The following is an 18,044-nucleotide window of genomic DNA, read 5'->3' as shown; positions in this document are numbered from 1 at the left end:
GGCAGTGCCGTTGGTGGGAAAGCACAGCTACGACATCAGACTGTTGCTGCTTTGAGTCCCGAGTCTCCCAACTTGTCTGCTGTGTGGCCCTGTGCAAGTGACTTAGCCTCTCTGTGTCTCACAGGCTTTTTGATAGGAATGAGGGTCCGCAGAAGCCTTGGAAGAGGGTGTGGCATAAAGCAGTCATTACGTGTCGTGGCCAGTCTTCGCTGTGAGCTCTTGTAGGTCCGCCCACCATGTTTTCCCGCCCTCCAGCCTCTGCGGGTGCTGTCCCCTCGCCGGGGCCTGCTGCCCTTGCCCCTACTGCTCCAGTCGCCTTTCCCCGACTTCCCAGGCGAGGTCAAGGCCCTGTGATGAAACTGTCCAGTGACTCAGCCCTTTCCCTGACCAGCCCCCCACCCCAGACTGTAAGCCCCTTGAGCGGGTCGTGCCCCCTGCTCTGTCCTGAGCGCCGGGAGGTTGCAACCTTCCCTCCACAAGGAACACGGGTTTCTAAATTGTACGCACAGCCTGTGTTAGACCTCAACACCCAGAAAGGCAAGGAACCAGGGTAGCAAAACAGATCGGTCGTTATTGCACAGTTGCGAGCGGTGGGTGGCTCTGGGGCAGGGACAGGGCTGCCCCGGGGTGGGGGGAGAGGAGACAAGGGGGCTCTCTCCTGAATGGGCCCCTGGGCCTCGAGTCCGGAGAGCGGGGAGCCCCCGAGAGCGGGGTGCCGTACCAGTGCGCCGCCCTTCTCCCCCACCGCACGTGCTTTGGGGGCGGAGCTGGAGGGTGAGGAATGTGTGCGGAGGGCGGAGGCGGGAGGTGGGGGAAGGAGGACAGTTCCAGACGCTGGGGGATGATCACAGAAGCTCCCGGCCGCTGGCTGTTTTGCTGACTTTGGATAGGCCTTCCCGGAACCCAGAATCGGTCATTCTAAAGGCAAACAGCAAGGACGGGGTCCGGCAGTTGAGGGGCACGAGGCCCCGCTCACCCGGAGCCCATCAAGGCCACGCCCAGAGCAGCTTGCCCACCTCCCCCCACCTCCCCCCGCCCACTGCAGCCCCAGAGCCCCGCCCACTCTGCCTCCAGAGGTGCCGCCGACTCCGCCCCCGGGCTCACATCTGCTCCATTTGCATGTCCTCCTCGTCCTCCTGGGGCAGCTGCAGGTAGGGGTTGTCGCCTGCCGGCTGGAACTTGTAGCCGGTGAGCACGAAGAAGGCCAGGGTGGACCCCTCCACCAAGAGCTGGGGGGGCAAGGGGCATGGCAGTGTCGGGCATAGCCCCCCCCCCCAGCCACTGTCCGGCCCACCTGCCCACCCCACCTGTGGTCTTGGTCTTCACCTGGTACAGCCACTGCCACTGGAAGGGCACGGCCACCTGCAGCAGGATGGCGATGATCCGCGTGAAGTACACGTAGCAGATGACCTGCCGGGACACGGGCAGAGGCCGGAGGCGGGCTCAGAGTGACGGCGGGCAGAGGGGCTAGAGTGGGCACCCCAGCGGCTGGTTGTATACACCCCCCCCCCGCAAAAAAACAAAGACAAAACACCCCCAAATACTTGCTTCAGTGAGAAGAGGGCTCGTACCATGATGTAGTAATGCCGAAACAGCTTCAGCTTGGCCAGGTTCACTGCCACTGCCGGGTGTGTGCAGACGGGGGAGGGGAGGGGAGAGGAATGGAGGAGGGCCGTTTCGGGGGGTATCCAAGGGGCAGGAAGTCTGGAGGGGGGCCTTTCAGAGGACACGCAGCAGGGGCAGCCGGTGGGGAGGGAAGGGACATCCAGGGATCAGAAAGAGGGGCCTGGAAGCGGGGACAGGGGCCGAGGGCACAGCACGTCCGGGGACCAGGGCCTCACCCTTTCCATCTGTGCCAGATGCGTCCTGGAGATGCCGGATGGACCTGGAACGGGACAGGGGACGCGGACGGCTGTCAGCACTGCCTCCTACCATGTCTGCAGGGGCTGGGGGTTGGGGGCAGGAGCCTCACCAGACCACAGGGAAGAGGATGGCACCGCAGCAGATGAGATCCACCAGGAAGAGGATCTCCTTCCAGAGCATGTAGTCACTGGCACCCTCCTCACGGGACTCGATGACGATGTACGCCACGTTGGCCAGGACCTGCAGGGCGGGGAGAGGTGGGGAGGGGGCAGTGTGGGGTGGGTCGGTGTGCCCCAAGAGAGCATGTGTGCCCGCCCGCCCCAGGGCCCCAGCGGCACCTGCAGTGGAATCACGATCCCAAAGATCTTCTTCTCCTTGTCTGACAGGACGTACTTGACGAAGGCCCAGCCAGAGCCGATCAAGGCGATGGTGATGAAGAGGAGGGCGCCCTTTAGCCTGGGAGGGTGTGTGTGTGTGGTGAGGGGGGTGGTGCCCGCCCCCTCGGCCCACCCCCCACCTGCCACGGAGAAGGGCACTCACAGGTGTGTGATGTAGTGCATGACAGCGAGGCCTTCAATGGGGTGGCCCTGGCTGTTGATGAAGTAGTAGTTGATCTGGAGGCGGATGGATGGACGGACAGTCAGACAGACAGATGGGCATGGGGGTGGGCAGTGGTACAACTGGGAGGGTGGTGGTGGTTTAGGAACACAGAGAGTCACTGCGGGCTCAGGGGCCACAAAGGTGACAGAACCGACAGTTGTGATCGGGATGGCGGGAGGACCCAGAAACGGGTGGTCGTGGCTGTGACAAAGGAGGGGAAGTCACAGCTGGATGGACAGTGAGACCGTCTGTCAGGGGGAGAGTCGGAGCCAGGCCAGCGGGCAGTCAGACGTAAGGACAGACGGTCACAGATGGACAGGACAGGCAGACAGCTGAGCTAGGTGGACAGTTGGTGGCCACAGTGACAAAAATGGCTGGACATGGGGACATTTGGGACACGTGAACTCCCAAGCCCAGGGTCTGCAGAGATTGGGGTAATGGGCTCCACGGGCTTCTTCCTGGACCCAGAGACCCCAGCCCACCCCCTTCTACTCCCAGCCCAAGGCTCTCACACTGTGGAAGAGAAGGGAGATGCTCTTGGTGAAAGCCAGGGCTGCCATAAGCCAGTGGATCTTGAAGACGTTGTACCTGGCAGGGGGGTCAGGGACAGAAGAGGGTGGGAGGCATTGGTCAGGGGCAGGGATGGGAGGGCTATGATGAGGGGAGGTGGAGGGACCACCCCAAGGGCCAGGGCATTACGTGTTCTTGCAGAGGACGGACACCCAGAAGATGCCAGCGGCCAGGAAGAAGGCAGACATGACCATGTACAGCTTGAAGAGGGGGATTTCCGCCGCTGACAGGAAGCCCTCGGGGTTCTTCTCCCGGATCATGACCTGGGGAGTGGGCAGGGGTGGGCGGCGGGGATTTCATGCTGGATGTGCAGCGCCGCAAGGGTGAATCTCGCCCTCACACTCTCAAGCTCCCCTCTCTGTGCCTCAGTCTTCCCGCCTCCGAGGTGGGCACATGGGCTTTCATGTCCCAGCATGGCCCCAGGGAGGATGTGGTGTGGCCGGCCCGCCTCTGCTCACCGTGATGTCGAAGGGCTGCTCCTGGCCCGGCTTTGAGTTGTAGCAGTTGTGGAAGTAGAGGCTGTACTGGCCTTCCTCGGCCCGAGAGCCGATGACCACGTGGAACTGGGTGGTGGGGACAGAGAGGGGAAGATGGGGGGAGGTGGGGGCTCAGCCTGGGGGTTCCCCACTCTGGGGGGAGGTGGGGCCTCGGGCGCTCACAGACACTCACACTGAAGTTGTAGGAATTGTTGAGATGCCCGAGACCCAGGACTAGATCCTTGTCCTTCCCACTGAGGCCCTGAGGGGACAGAGGGCCAGCATCAGTTGGCCCCAGGGCCTGGGTCTCCCTGTGCCACCCCCCGAAAAGGAACAGACCTTCCTCCCTCCTGCCCTGGCTTCCTCGAACCTGCTGGTCCCCCTGAGACACGGTGGGTTTTGACTTGACCTTATCAAGTGCAGCGGTGGTCCCTATAGGGGGCAAATGAGTGAGTTCAGAGAGGCATGGACAGAAGGACAGCAGAAAAATGGGGAGGCGGGGGCAGGTGCACAGCCCTGGCCATCCACCATCCCTGCTCACACGGCCAGCCTGACTCACCGCTGTCCACTCTGGGGGTGGCTGGTTCGGAGGGCACTTCGGGGAGGAGCCCAGGAGAGATGAACAGCTTCTTCTGCTCCCCATACTTCCGCACCTGTACCCTGGGGTGAGCGTGGGGGCCTCAGGGTGAGGCCAGGAGGCTGAAGGCCTGGGTCATGCACACAACGCGTGCGGAGGGACTCAGTGGCCCCTGGGGCCCCTGGGACCTCCTTTCTGAGAACAGCCGGTGTCAGGCTGAGTCAGTGATCACACAGTTCCAGCCCCCGGCCACCAGCGATCAAGATGGCTTCCCCCTCTGGGTCCTGCCTGCACCAGCGACTGTCACTTCCTGTGACACTGACTTACTCATTCCACTTAAGCGCGCTACTTAACATGAATACGTATCTACAGACAGGCCACACAGCATTGCTAGACTCTGGTTCTTGGGCCTCAGTTTCCTCCTTTAGAATGGGGATGACATCGGTGTAAAGGGTCAATGAGGTACCACCTGTGAAAGCTTGCAGGACGCTCCCTGACACCTAGGAAGCATTCGACAAGTAGGAAGGGTGGCTCTCAATTCTCCCAACACTCCCCTGCGTCTGATCTCTGCCCTGAGACCCCGACTCTGTGTCTTCTCCCTGGGCTCCCCCCTTCCCTCGCTCCCTCCTTCCCATAATCACAAGGCTGGAAGGCAAAATTAAAAAGCAAGTGGTTTTCCTCCTAAGTGCGTGAGGTCCTTTCCGGCGGGCTTCTCATTCCACCTGGTAGCTTATGTGAGTATCAGACCTGGGAAAAGACGAATGATGGAGCCTCTGGTCCATCAGCTTACCGCAGATCCTTGGTGTTGATGAGGAAGAGAACTAGGAGGTTGCTGCTGTTTTTCTGGAGAGGACAGTCATGGGGGTTCCGGGTCTGGGGAGTGGGTAGGAGGGTGTCTTGGTTACTGCCTCCCACTAGTGCGGTCCCACCCTGCCCCCTCCCCATCTACCTTGCAAGGGAGGGTCACTTCTTGCTCCCCTCCCTGCCAAAGAAGGGGGGAGTGTCCTCCTCCCTCCTCCCCCACTCCTCCTCCACTCACTGAGTAGGATCGAATGCTGCCAGATCGAACCCGAGTCAGACTGAACCCCACCTGCCAGGTGGAAAGAAAAGGGGAAGAAATGAGGGAATGCACACAGGGACCTCGCCAAACCACCTCTTTTCATAGCAAGAGAAACTTGACCTCAGGTTGACCGAACCCGTCCCGTGTGCTACGTCCCATATTCACTCATGGAATTCCAACAACCTGTCCTGACCCTGGGCCCTCATTCTCTTCTTTTAATGCCTAACTGTCTGGTGCCACTCAGCTTCAATGTCACTTCCCTGGGGGTGGGGGTGGGGTCTCGGGCATCTCTCTCTGGTCTGCTGGACCCTGCCCACCCTGTTTTCACACAATTAAAATGTTGATGTAATAAACAAATAAAGGGATAAAATGTGGGTGGCTTCCCGCCTGGAGCTGTGGAATCCAGCAGACGCGGACTTGTTTGCATCCGGGCACTATGACTTTGCGCAAGCCACATACCTCTAGGCTTAACGTTTTCACAGCATCCCTGAGAGGCAGCTACCAGGGAACAGACCCATGGAAACTGCTCTGCCGGATACCTGGTACTCAGTGGCATTAAAAAAGTGCTAGCTACTCATTCTGACTGCAGGAGCTGGGGCTGTCTTGGGCTTTGGTGTGCCCTCCCTCCACCAACCGCAGCTCACGGCCCAGCACATATTGCCCGAGATTTTATTATTCCCACGTTACAGATGGGGGAACGGAGGTTCCGAGAGACCAGTGCCCTTGTCCGAGAGCCCATGGATGAGAGGCGGAGCTACGAACTGGGGGCTGCGGGTGGGGATGGGAAACGTGTGCCCCTCGCCTTCCTCCAGCAAACTCCTCAAAGCCCCTCACCAGCGGGTCCTTCTCTTCTGTCTCCTGAAGGCCCAGCCGCAAGAGGCTCAGGTCCACTTCCAGGGAGCCATTGGCGTAGAAGCCGAAGCTGTTCAGCGGGATGTCTGCTCGCTTCTCCCCCTGCCGGACACCAAGGAGGCACAGGCAGCTCAGACTTCTTCCCACCAACCCAGCCCCACGGCTGTGGCGCGAGATAGGAACAGGGTAGCCCCAGCTCCTCCAGCCACTGTTCCGAGTCCAGGAAGAGAAAGCCTGGGGCACCTGGAGGTCTCCGCACTGGGGGGGAGCACCCAGCCCGCCACGAGAGCAAAGTTATTCATCTTGGGGTTAGGAGCCCCGACAGTTCGTAGATTCCAAGAACCCAGGCAGTGCCCGGAGGAACCCATTCTAGAAATCCCAGCGCCCCCAGCGCGATCCCAAGAATTTAGGAGACTAACGGGGCGGGGGGGGGGGGGGAGAGGGTTGTCCCTGAAGGTGAAGTCCCACCCCCAGTGGGCCGGGCACAACCCCAGCGTGGTCGGCCAGGCAACTCCGCGCGAGGACTGAGGGGGACTCCTCGGACGAGACCACTCGGGGCCGGGAAGCGGGGGGCGGCGGGCCGCTCCATCTCGCGTAAGCAGAGGGGGAGGTAGGACGAGACCACTCCAAACCAGGGGCTTCTTAGGAGCAAAACTGCGCCCCCCGCCCCAGTCCGCCGCGCGGCGGGACTCACCGTCAACGCCAGCCGGTGGATGCGCCCAGAGCAGCCGCCCAAGAGCAAGAGCAGCAGTAGCGGCTGCCCCCACTCCGCGGGGCTCCGGCGGGCGAGCCCCCTCCTCTCGCTCACTGCCATCTCTGGAGCCGCCACCTCCCCTGACACCGCCTCTGACGCACCCACCCTCCAAAGGTGAGCCAATCGCCGCACGATGGGGGCCGACCCTCTAGCATGTCAGGCCCTCCCAGCCAGTCAGCGACCGTTTCCTCGAAAATCTGCACCACCCCCCCGTACGACACCAAATGGACATCACCAGCGCCGAATAGGCTGCTGACACTGCTTAATCCCGCCTCCGCTCTCACCAATCACTAGAAAGGTTGTGCTGATGTAATTTGACAAACAGTCCATCTAACCAATTCTAATGGATCTGATATCCCGCCCTTGAAGCGGAATTCCTTCACCCACAGATCCTTCACCCACGCCCAACTGAAGATCGGCCCAGGACTACATTACCCAGAATGCAGTGAGACCAGAAAGCGCTACAGGGCATTCAATAAACTACATTTCCCAATATCCCCAAGGACGGACTTCCTCTTTTCACTCTGGGGATGTGGCTCCCAGCCAGAGCCCAGGCTTTTGGTAAACACGCACGTCTGCCGAGGCCTGTCCGGTTCTAATCTTCCTGATCCACGAAAGGCCGAAACCTAGCCCCAGGCTAAATCCTGACCCCAGGATGACCTATGACCTCGGGCTGAATTCCAGCGTTAGGCGGAGCCTCTATCCTAGAGTGAGGCAACGGAGTAGCCCATCCATAGATCCACGCTGGACTTGTTGATTGGCTGAACACCAACCAGGCTGAGTCCTTACCTGCAGCTGAACCCGGACGTCGGCCTGAAAACCAGACTTCCCCACTCCCTTCTGACCCTCGACCTACACCGAGCCTGGGCCTTTGTCTCTGGTTGAGCCCCCAACCTGGACTGTGCCATGACCCCAGACTAGGCCTGACCTCTGGACCCTAGTTTGCGTCCCAGACCCCCTAGTGGGTTGCTGACCCTTCGGCTAAACTGACCCCAGTCTGAGATCCCATCCCAAATGCGGTGCCGATCTGGAACGAATCCCAATTCCAGTTGAGTTTGAGACTAATACCAGGCTAAGCCACTGAGATCAGAACCCATGCTGAGCCCCTGACACATCTGGTCCCCCAAATCCTGGAGCACAGCCCACTTCACAACTTGAGGTTTTCTAGCCCAGAAGCCACCAGCAGGTGGGGCCAGGTCCCAACAGAGCCATCTGTCCCAGTGTGGGTGTCCCACTGTGGGCTCCTGGGGCTAGCCTCCTGGGCTCCAGGGTGTGGGTACTGGTATGGGTACCGGGAGCCTGGAGGCTTAGAGTCTCACTTGTGCCTGGGGGCGTCTGTCACCTCCGTAGACACTAAGGACCAAAGGCAGGAGAAGAGAGGATGAAGTGGGCGCTGCAGGGCTCTCTCCCCTTTCATCTCAGGCCTTAAAGGGATTAATGAGGTGTGAACAGACTTTTATGAGCGAGGTGACAGACTTCCAAGCCCCAGGGCCCGAGTGTCTAGAGGGAGAGGTGGAGTCGGAACCAGGGTCTGTACAGTGAAATCTGATTGAATCTAAATGGATGCGACTGGAAAATGGGCAGGTGGAAGCGCGAACTGGATGAGGGCCGAGGAAAGACCTGGGCCGGGTGCCCCAAGGACGGTCTGTCCTCAGTTTCCCGGCGCAGACTTCGGGAGGTGGGGGAAGGCAGGATGCGGCGGGGGTGCTAATGGACCAGGCCTTGGCAGAGGCGCGTTCTGGGCAGGATCGAAGTCCTCCCATCCGCCCTGTGGCCGGAGAGAACCAGACCATTAGTAGGCCCCGCAGAGATGTCTGGAGCCGGGCCGGCCCGCAAGAGCGGGGTGACCTCAGGTTCTTCCAGCGATGGGGTGGGGGAAGGACCTCTCAGGTTGGGCTTTTAATGTCTTGTCCCTTTAAGGAATGGTTGAAGGAAGAGAGAAAAGTAAGAACAGTCCCGGGCGGGGTAGGGTTGGGGAAGAGAAGCGGGGGAAGAGGGGCCCGGGGGATTTGGAAAATGGGTGGGGGTCCTTTAAGGCACGGGTCCGGTGGCGGCTGGTGGTAACTTGCCTTTAAGAGGGGGCGGGGCGTCCGTTGGGTCCCGCCTCTTCGGGGGTCCCGCCTTTAGGGCGCTGTTCTGGGCCTCCGTGCAGATGGGGGCGTGGCAGGGCCTGCGGGGGCGGGTCCGAGCCTGGAGTGGGCGGGGCCTGGCGGGCGGGGCCGGGCGCGCCGCTCCAAGCTGAGTCTCCCGGCGGCGGGCGGCGGGGACCGGGCGCGGCGGCGGCGGCGGCGGCGGCGGCGGGTTCGGCGGGAGCAGCATGGATTGGGGCACCGAGCTGTGGGTGAGTCCGATCGGCCCGGCTCCAAGTTCCTCCCTTTCTGGAGTCCAGACCCCCTCCTCCTTTGCTTCTGCAAGATCTTAGTGGGGGCTCGGCGCTTTCCCCTTCGGAGACCCCTGGAGTCCCCGCTTTTCGCCTTTTCTCGGAGTTTCCCAGGGCGTTTCAGGACGTCCAGGATGAAGGGCGACCTTGCAGGAGCGGACTAGAGAAACTGAGCGCGGGGTTCAGAGTGAGGAGGGCAGAAGTCCTGGGACCAGGCCGGGGCGCCCGGGCGAGGTCACCTATTTTGAGCACCCTGGCTGGGCGGCCGGCTTATCTTACGGCCCCTGGGTCCCTGCCCGCCGCCCGCCTGTCCGGCTTGGGCGGGGGAGGGGACCCCCTGGCCACTTTCAACCCCACGTGGGACCTAGAAGTTCTGACCGCCCTTTCGGCGCCTCCAATCAACACCTAGGGGCTTGGGACGCTCTGGGGGGGAGGGGGCCGCGAGGCTTAGCCTCGCGGCCCCCTCCCCCCATCCCGCCCCAGGCACTGGGAGGGGCCGCCCCTACGCAGCCTCTAACTCTGCTCTGGAAGCCCCAGGAATTTCCCCTTATCCTAGTCGGGACCTCTGACCCCTCCTTTTTATGGGGGGCGGTGGCATCCCTGGGTTTCTGGGTGCAGCGGGGTAACTAGATTCCTTCCCCCCACAACTCTGAAATTTCTTTTGGAATTGCAGTGGAGTCAGTGGGGGAAACCGAATCACATATTGGGGGGACCTCGGGAAGCATGGCGACCCGGGTAACATGGTGCCTGTCTCCTGGACAGTCTGGGGCCCCCCAAACTGCGGTGAACCCTGCCCCTCTGGTCCTGACTCACGCCGGGCCGGCCGGATTTTCCGGAATCTTGGGAGGGGGGATTAGGGGAGCCGGGGCCGGGGGGAGTGGCTCTGCCCCATTCCACACCCCTCTTGGCGGTCTGGAGACGGGGACCCTGTAGTCCGGCTGGGGCCCCGCCCCTGTTCCCTGGCCCTTCCCGGGAAGGGGAGGGGGTTCCCGCCGGTTTCCTGCCTCCCCCCGCGCCGCGCGGGGGCGGGCCCGGGAAGCCACACCTTCTCCTAGCTCAGAGCCTTGAGGTTTCTCCGCCGCCTGGTCCTCCGGCGGTGGGGTCCCAACGTGGTGATCTCGAATCCTCCACCCGCTTCCAGGATCAGTTTGAGGTGCTCGAGCGGCACACGCAGTGGGGGCTGGACCTGTTGGACAGATATGTGAAGTTCGTGAAAGAGCGGACCGAGGTGGAGCAGGCTTACGCGAAGCAGCTGAGGTGAGACCCTAGGGTGGACCCGCCTGGGGCTGGGGGAAGCTGTCGGAGCGCTGGGGGCTCAGGCTTTCTGCCTCTCTCCGGTAGGAGCCTGGTGAAGAAATACCTGCCCAAGAGACCCGCCAAAGATGACCCAGAATCCAAGTAAGGATGGAGAGGGATGGCCAGGCTAGATTTGGGGGGCCCCGGGGGTGTTGGTCTCACTTCCTGGCCCTCTTGTTCAGTTCTCACCCGATCCCGATCACCTGTGCCGGAATCTTAAGTCCACTATTTTCCAGCCCCACGACTTTGGGCAATTGACTTGAGTTTTGCTTTTGCCTCCCCTATTAAGTGAGTGAGGTTCCAGCAGTTACTAACCCAGTGCCTCTGGGTAATTGACCTGCATTTTATGCCTGTTTTCCTCACCTGTGAAACAGGATGATGATGACTATGATGATGGCCTTGTAGGGCTCACGCGACCATTAACTGAGATAGTGCGTTGGAACAGTGTTGAGCCCATTGTTAGGGTCAGAAGAGCATGTCGCTTCATTCCAGAGTCCCCAGTTCCATAATCCAAAAAGCTCTAGAAATCAGAAGATTGTTTTGGTACTCTGTTTGGCAGCAACTTCTGACCTCACTTAATGGTCGTCACGTCCTTGGTTTTTATCCCACTTCGTGTGACTAGTAATACCTCTCACTGCAAAAAATATTTATAGTGTTTGGTTACAGGATGCTGCCCCTGATCCCACTGGGGTGATGCATAAAAGATGGCATAAGCCTTATATTCCGTTTCTAAACCTGAAAAATTCTGAGTTCCAAAACGCATTCCAGTTAAAGGCTTGGGATAAGGGATATGCACCAGAATTTATGGTTGCTTCCAGGAGGAATGTATTGGGGCTTTCCCTTTCCCATGATGGAGGTGGTTCCTGGAGCATCTGGCTCCTGAGGGATGGGGGGGGGTGGTGCCTGACCCCGGCTCGCCGCCCCCGCTCATCTTGCCCCAGGTTCAGCCAGCAGCAGTCCTTCGTGCAGATTCTCCAGGAGGTGAATGACTTTGCGGGCCAGCGGGAGCTGGTGGCCGAGAACCTCAGCGTCCGTGTGTGTCTCGAGCTGGCCAAGTACTCACAGGAGATGAAACAGGAGAGAAAGATGGTGAGTGGTTCCCTCTCTTGGTCTTCCAAGGACCGCTACCTCAACCCAGGGGAGTCTAACCATTTCTGTTTGCACAGCACTTCCAGGAAGGCCGCCGGGCTCAGCAGCAGCTGGAGAGTGGCTTCAAACAGCTGGAGAATGTGAGTTTGTGGCCACGGAGAGGGTAACTGGCCCCTGGATCTGCCTGTGTTGTCTGGCCTGGAGCCCTTCTCCCTCTCTGCCACGGGTTTCCAGCTTGCCCGTTGCGCTCCCCCTCCCCCATTTGCTAGGTGACGTTCCCCCCCCCCCCTCCCGTCCCTGCCCCGGTCTCTGAAGCCTTGCTTTCTCACCTACTACCTCCTTCTGGTTGTGTCCTCTGCAGAGTAAGCGGAAGTTCGAGCGGGACTGCCGGGAGGCTGAAAAGGCAGCCCAGACGGCTGAGCGACTCGATCAGGATATCAATGCCACCAAGGCTGACGTGGAGAAGGTACCTGTGGGCTCTGGGATGGGCTTGGAGGTCCGGCGGGGAGGGAGCCTGAACCTGGCAGCGACCCCTGCCTTGGTATTCCGTAGGCCAAGCAGCAAGCCCACGTGCGAAGTCACATGGCAGAAGAAAGCAAAAATGAGTACGCAGCCCAGCTGCAGCGTTTCAACCGAGACCAGTCCCACTTCTACTTTTCCCAGATGCCCCAGATATTTGATGTGAGTATTCCAAGCCCCCAGACCCCTCCCTGAAAGACCCAGAAAGTTAACCGACTCTTACACGTTTGTCAAAACCTTAGCGGCAATGTCCTGATCTCTAAATCAAAAGGGAATTAGAAATGACAGTGTGCTCTGTCTTCACTCAGACTGTTTTTTTCTGCCAGACATGGCTTTCATTTTTTGGGGGGAGCTCTTATGCATTCTGCTAAGCCCCAGCTCAAACAGCCCCTCTGAAAGGCCTCGAATTTGCTGTCTCCTGCTTTAGCGTCTTCACTCCACTCCATCTTGCGATAGGCAGTATCTCGGTTGGGTCTGCTGTCTGTTCAAAGTCCTGGCTTCATTGTCCCCTCCTTTGAGAAGCCTTTCCTGACTCCCTAGGCAAGGCAGGAGCTCCTCACACTCCCTTCTCAGATCTCCTGTCGCATGTCTCTCCTCTGGCCACCTGGGGCTGGAAGTCCCTGTTCGATTTTGGTTTTTTGTTGTTGTTTTTTTTTTAAGATATTGTTTATTTATTTGACAGAGAGGCAGAGAGGCAGGTGGAGAGAGAGGGGGAAGCAGGCTCCTTGCTGAGCAGAGAGCCCGATGTGGGGCTCGATCCCAGGATCCTGAGATCATGAGATCATGACCTGGGCCGAAGGCAGAGGCTTAACCCACTGAGCCACCCAGGCACCCCCAATTGTGTGTTTTCCCCACCCGACTGGGCTCGGGGCTGGGGCCAGTGTGGAGCCCCATCATGTCTGCGGACTGAATCGTGGCCTCTGGCCCCACGCATGCGCCCCTGTCTCCGCCTCTGCAGAAACTGCAGGACATGGACGAGCGGCGGGCCGCCCACCTGGGGGCCGGGTATGGGCTCCTGTCAGAGGCTGAGCTGCAGGTGGTGCCCATCATCGCCAAGTGTCTGGAGGGCATGAAGGTGGCTGCGGATGCCGTGGATGCCAAGAACGTGCGTGTCGGGTCCTGGGCGAGTGGGCTGGCAGGTGGGCGGCAGGAGGACCCGGGCCCTAGTCTTGCCCCTGACTGCTTCCTGGCCACCCTCCCCGCCCCTCCTTGCAGGATTCCCAGGTCCTAATTGAGCTGCACAAGTCAGGCTTTGCCCGCCCTGGTGACGTGGAATTTGAAGACTTCAGCCAGCCCATGAACCGCGTGCCCTCAGACAGCAGCCTGGGCACCCCCTCCGATGGACGGCCTGAGCTCCGAGGCTCGGGTCGCAGCCGTGCCAAGCGCTGGCCCTTCGGCAAGAAGAACAAGGTGGGGGCCGGGGCCCTCGGGAAGGGGAGTGTGAGTGGGAACAGGGGGCCCCCATTGAGTCAGCCCCAGCCGCCAGGACGCTGAGTCCCAGGCAGGAATTTTCCTCTTGGCTGCAGGCCCAGGCTGGAGGGAAGGGAGGCGGCCCGGCTATTGGCCTGGGAGTCCCCCAAGGCTGAGGGGGTGCAGGGAGGGGGCCTGTGGCGTCTGTCTGCTGCTTCTTGGGATGCTGGGAGAAGACCTGCTTCTGGGATTCAGGGCTGGATGAGGGCTTAAGATACTTGTCTTCGGGACTCCCCTGGAGTCTCTCTTTATCCTGCCAGTGGGTCCTTGGGCCCCTGACCCTCGGGCTGTTTTTTCTTCGGATTTTTGGCTTATAATGCCAGACATATACCTGGACCCCCCTGATTTATACCTTAGACACCCTCTAAGTTTACATCTCATGACTCCTGTTACATACTTCTGATCCCTCTTGACATAAAATTGATACCTCTCCGTAGTCACGAGACTCCCTGAGCTTCAACCCACCTGTAACCCTTCTGATACTTCATGCCTCCTGCCTTTCTCAGCCTGCCTCCACCCTCTATGGCCATATACCTGTCTGAGACCTTGATTCCCTGAATGCATCTCCCTGTACCTTCTAGACTGTGAGCCCAGAAAGCTGGGTGGATAGAACCCTGGGCCTCCCTGCGCCCTCCTTACCCCCAACCCCCACGCTAGGTACTGGATACAGAATTCGAGGGAGGGGTGACATAGGGGGTAGGGAGGGGTCTGGCCTTCCGGCTCACAGTCTAATGCCCTCCCCACCACCTCCCAGATTTTTGTGTTGCTCTCTGCATGCATTTTCTGTGTGTGATTGTGCATCTTGAGTTGTGGTTTTCTTACCGTTTTTTTTTTCCTTTTCTTTTCTCCATTTTGTTTTTCTTTTCTCTTTATTATGTCCGTCCGTCCATCCATCCTCCTTCTCTACATCCTCCCACCCCTCCTGACCCACCCCCTCCCCTGCCCCCGCGGGTAGCCACGCCCCCCACCCCTCTCCCCCCTGGGGGGCCCCCTGCCCTCGGCATTGCCTAATGGACCCCCATCCCCCCGCTCCGGCCTCGACCCCTTGGCCATACTGAGTGAGATCAGTAAGTCAGTCAAACCGCGGCTAGCATCCTTCCGCAGCCTTCGAGGCAGCCGTGGGGTAAGTGAGGCCTCCGGGGGAGGAGGGGGCGGCCCCAGCCCGCCCAGTGCTGGGTGGCGGGACCCTGGGCTCGCTTCCTGCTGCGGGCTGGGCCCCCTCCTCCGGTTGCCAGACCCGGACCTGCTTTGCTCTGTGCATGGCCTTGCCCCCCAAGAACCTTGGGTGGGGAGGAAGGTGGACTTGGTGTGTCTTTGCACTGTCTTAGAGCCTGGAAGCTGAGAATCCCTGATCCTAAACTCAGTCTTCTTCCCACCTTATAGACAGTGGTGACCGAGGATTTCAGCCACTTACCCCCAGAACAACAGAGGAAACGGCTCCAGCAGCAGCTGGAAGAACGGAATCGTGAGCTCCAGAAGGAGGTCGACCAGAGGTAAGGTTGGGGACAGGCAGGGAACAAAATAAAAGAATAACCGAATTATACTGAAACGGTAGTCCGAGCTCTCCCCAGCAAGCCCCAGGCCCTGGTGGTTTTATAGGTGATTCCTCCCACACTTAAAAGGAAACACTTACTTCCCCTCTTGCAGCAAACAGAAAAAGAGTGAAAGCCGCCAGCTCAGAGGCTGGTGGAATGACTTCGCATATCAGTGAGAATTCAAGAAATTCAAATTCTGGGCTCATTTTCCTTCACTTAGGATCTTAAATGCAGAATCCTAGCCAGAGAGATCCGATGATACATTTTAAAAATAACGTTTCACGTGAAGGGGATGGTCGCACCGCAGCGCGGATGTACTTAATGCCACGGAACCGTCCACTTAGATGCGGTTCAAGTGGGAACTTTCGCATCAGCGCCTTTTATCCGTAATAAAAACGTAGTTTTTTTTAAAAGACGAGTCATGATCCATTGGGTGTTATTCCAGTAATGCAAAGATGGTTCAATATAAAAACACCTGTTCGTCTCATTCACGATGATAATTGGCTAAAAGAAAACAACAACAACATGATTATCTGTTTAATAACTCAAACACTTAAAATATTAACGATAAAAAAATCTGCTAGGTTAAAAAAGAAATCTGTACTCACTTCTTCCAAGCAACAAGATCCTCCTCCCAGTCCTCTTAAATCATAGGAATGACATTTGCCACTTGTGGATGGGCGGCCCAGTTCTGTTTTGCTGTTGACGTGGAACCTCTCGGACAAAACTTTTATCGTATGAAGCTTTTGTTGGTGTGAAGTTCCGTTAGGAACCTTGCAGTTCTTGAGTCTTTGTTTTTATTTCTTTGTTTATTTTAAAGATTTTATTTATCAGAGAGAGAGGTCACAAACAGTACGGAGAGGCAGAGGGAGAGGGAGAAGCAGACTCCCCACTGAGTGGGGAGCCCGATGCAGGGCTCGATCGCAGGACCCTGGGATCATGACTTGAGCAGAGGACAGAACCTTAACTGGCTGAGCCCCCCAGGTGCCTCCTGAGTCTTTAGAATGTAGGGGTGAAGGGAGCATGCTGTGGAGTCTGTCCTTTAATGCCTGCTGTCCCACCTCTGCTTGTTTCCTCTTTTGTGGCCTGGATGTGGCATTAGGACTGGAAAGAAGTGGACCCCGCGTTTGACATTCCAAGGTCTATGCTTGTTACTACTTCTGCCTGTGTATGTAGTCTTGGAGGAAACAGGGACTAATGATAAGAATACCGAGCATTTACAGATACCGTGTGCCGTAGACTATTTCAGATCCTTTACATAAGTTCACGGGCATTCCCTGGTTCTCCTGAGACTGGGAGCAGGGCAGAATCCTGATGGTCTTGTTGGGGGCTGTACTTTTGATGGCTGGAACGGGGCCTGGTATGCAGTGGGTACAGTATATATCTGAATAAACGGAGATGCCCTTCTCATTTCGGAGCCGCTCACATGAGATTCATGCCTCATTATCCCCATTTTCCAGATTAGCATCCCGAGACAGAGGTCAGTAACCTCACCCAGACTCATAGGCGAGGAAACGCCCAGGTTGGGATGCGAACCCAGGCAGTGAAGTGCTAGCACTGGCGTTAGCGGTGTAAACATTGTCTTATCTTGCTCCTGGCTCCTTGAAGCCAAGCACTTATTTTTTTCCGTTGGTGAAGTCATATGGGACTGTCCTTTCTGATCTGTCTGTGTCATCCTAGAGAAGCCCTGAAGAAAATGAAGGATGTGTATGAGAAGACGCCCCAGATGGGGGACCCTGCCAGCTTGGAGCCCCGGATCACGGAAACCCTGAACAACATCGAACGGCTGAAATTAGAAGTGCAGAAGTATGAGGTCAGGGAAGACCCTGGGGAGGGGTGGGGGCCAGCGGGCCTAGCTGAGTCACTTCCTGGGGGGGCGGAGGGGGGACGGGGACAGGGAGGTGTTGGGTGGGGGTGGGGCTCCAGCTGCTTCTCATCACAGCGCTGGGTGTGCATGGGTGATCTCAGGAAACCTCCAGTCCCAGAATGGGCTGACCCCGCAGCCTGCCTTGGAATTGACCGTGTGACTCCCTCCTCTCAGGCTTGGCTGGCAGAAGCCGAGAGCCGGGTCCTGAGCAACCGGGGGGACAGCCTGGGCCGCCACACCCGGCCTCCAGACCCCCCAGCCAGTGCGCCCCCAGACAGCAGCAGCAGCAACAACAGTGGGTCACAGGATCCCAAGGAGAGGTGAGCGCGGAGGCCAGACTGGGTCCGTTCCCACGATCTGGGAGGCCTGTCCTGACCTGCTTCGCTCTCCCCGCCCAGCTCTGAGGAGCCCCTGTCCGAGGAGGGTCAGGACGCCCCCATCTACACGGAGTTTGACGAGGATTTTGAGGAGGAGTCGGCATCCCCCATAGGGCACTGTGTGGCCATCTACCACTTTGAAGGTGAGGCCCGCGTGTGGGGTCCCATCGCCTGGTTAGGGGCTGGGCGGTCTTTTTGGCTGGGCCGTGTTTACCTTCACCGGAAGCAGATCTGAGCCCGCTGCCTCTCCCACGACAGGGTCCAGCGAGGGCACCATCTCCATGGCCGAGGGTGAAGACCTCAGTCTCATGGAGGAGGACAAAGGCGACGGCTGGACCCGGGTCAGGCGGAAACAGGGAGGTGAGGGCTATGTGCCCACCTCCTACCTCCGTGTCACGCTCAACTGAACCCTGCCACAGGCGGGAAGAAGGGGGCTGTTGGCTGCTGCTTCTGGGCCACGGGGGGCCCCAGGACCCACGCACTTTATTTCTGCCCCCTGTGGCTTCAGCTGAGACCTGTGTAACCTGCTGCCCCCCCCCCATCCCACTCCTCGTCCCAGAGGGACTCGCTGTGCCTTCCGTCATTGATGTACATATTCATGTTTCAAATCTTTTCTTCCTGCCGCTGGGCTAGGGCCATTTTGTTTTATATAAAAAATTCTATAAAGCTTTTGGAGTCTGTGCCTTATTGGTAAATTTACAACAACCTGGGTTGGCATATGCAAATGCCAGCCTTTTTCCTGGCCACAGAGGGAATGAG

The 18,044-nt window shown here is 58.8% G+C and overlaps 2 protein-coding genes across 3 annotated transcripts; one reads left to right on the top strand and one right to left on the bottom strand.

Moving 5' to 3' along the window:
* Positions 1 to 546: 546 nt before the first annotated feature.
* Positions 547 to 6,845, bottom strand: GPR108 (G protein-coupled receptor 108). The gene is made up of 18 exons (XM_080805010.1): positions 6,693 to 6,845; positions 5,981 to 6,100; positions 5,126 to 5,176; positions 4,877 to 4,959; positions 4,069 to 4,169; positions 3,880 to 3,941; positions 3,703 to 3,771; positions 3,492 to 3,596; positions 3,163 to 3,296; positions 2,976 to 3,051; positions 2,404 to 2,477; positions 2,202 to 2,319; positions 1,973 to 2,103; positions 1,842 to 1,885; positions 1,572 to 1,621; positions 1,327 to 1,410; positions 1,105 to 1,229; positions 547 to 918 (listed from the first exon to the last, which is right to left on the bottom strand). The coding sequence occupies exons 1-18, from the start codon at positions 6,810 to 6,812 to the stop codon at positions 846 to 848; spliced, it is 1,620 nt and encodes a 539-aa protein (XP_080661136.1). The 5' UTR covers positions 6,813 to 6,845; the 3' UTR covers positions 547 to 845.
* Positions 6,846 to 9,007: 2,162 nt separating this feature from the next.
* TRIP10 (thyroid hormone receptor interactor 10) lies at positions 9,008 to 17,958 on the top strand. 2 transcript variants are annotated; one of them, XM_080824047.1, is made up of 15 exons: positions 9,011 to 9,093; positions 10,274 to 10,389; positions 10,474 to 10,530; positions 11,370 to 11,517; positions 11,595 to 11,657; positions 11,879 to 11,983; positions 12,070 to 12,198; positions 12,995 to 13,141; positions 13,252 to 13,446; positions 14,462 to 14,629; positions 14,890 to 14,999; positions 16,722 to 16,854; positions 17,083 to 17,228; positions 17,307 to 17,428; positions 17,544 to 17,957. In XM_080824047.1, exons 1-15 carry the CDS (start codon positions 9,070 to 9,072, stop codon positions 17,690 to 17,692), a joined length of 1,812 nt encoding a protein of 603 aa, XP_080680173.1. In that variant the 5' UTR covers positions 9,011 to 9,069; the 3' UTR covers positions 17,693 to 17,957. The 2 variants fall into 2 exon arrangements, with proteins under 2 accessions (XP_080680174.1, XP_080680173.1); XM_080824048.1 differs by lacking the exon at positions 14,462 to 14,629 and having other exon boundaries at positions 9,008 to 9,093; positions 17,544 to 17,958.
* The last annotated feature ends 86 nt before the right edge of the window (positions 17,959 to 18,044 follow it).

This window comes from Martes martes (genome assembly GCF_963455335.1).
Source record: "Martes martes genome assembly, chromosome: 1".
Taxonomy (NCBI): Eukaryota; Metazoa; Chordata; class Mammalia; order Carnivora; family Mustelidae; genus Martes; species Martes martes.
This window is presented reverse-complemented; position numbering and strand designations above follow the sequence as displayed.

Coding starts and splice junctions, on each gene's coding strand:
- GPR108 (XM_080805010.1), bottom strand. CDS start 6,812: ATGGCAGTGAGCGAGAGGAGGGGGCTCGCCCGCCGGAGCCCCGCGGAG. Junction 3,942..4,068: donor CACCCCCAGAGTGGACAGCG/GTGAGTCAGGCT, acceptor TGCCCCCTATAG/GGACCACCGCTGCACTTGAT. Junction 2,320..2,403: donor ATGCACTACATCACACACCT/GTGAGTGCCCTT, acceptor ACACCCTCCCAG/GCTAAAGGGCGCCCTCCTCT.
- TRIP10 (XM_080824047.1), top strand. CDS start 9,070: ATGGATTGGGGCACCGAGCTGTGG. Junction 11,658..11,878: donor GCTTCAAACAGCTGGAGAAT/GTGAGTTTGTGG, acceptor TGTCCTCTGCAG/AGTAAGCGGAAGTTCGAGCG. Junction 14,630..14,889: donor GCCTTCGAGGCAGCCGTGGG/GTAAGTGAGGCC, acceptor CCCACCTTATAG/ACAGTGGTGACCGAGGATTT.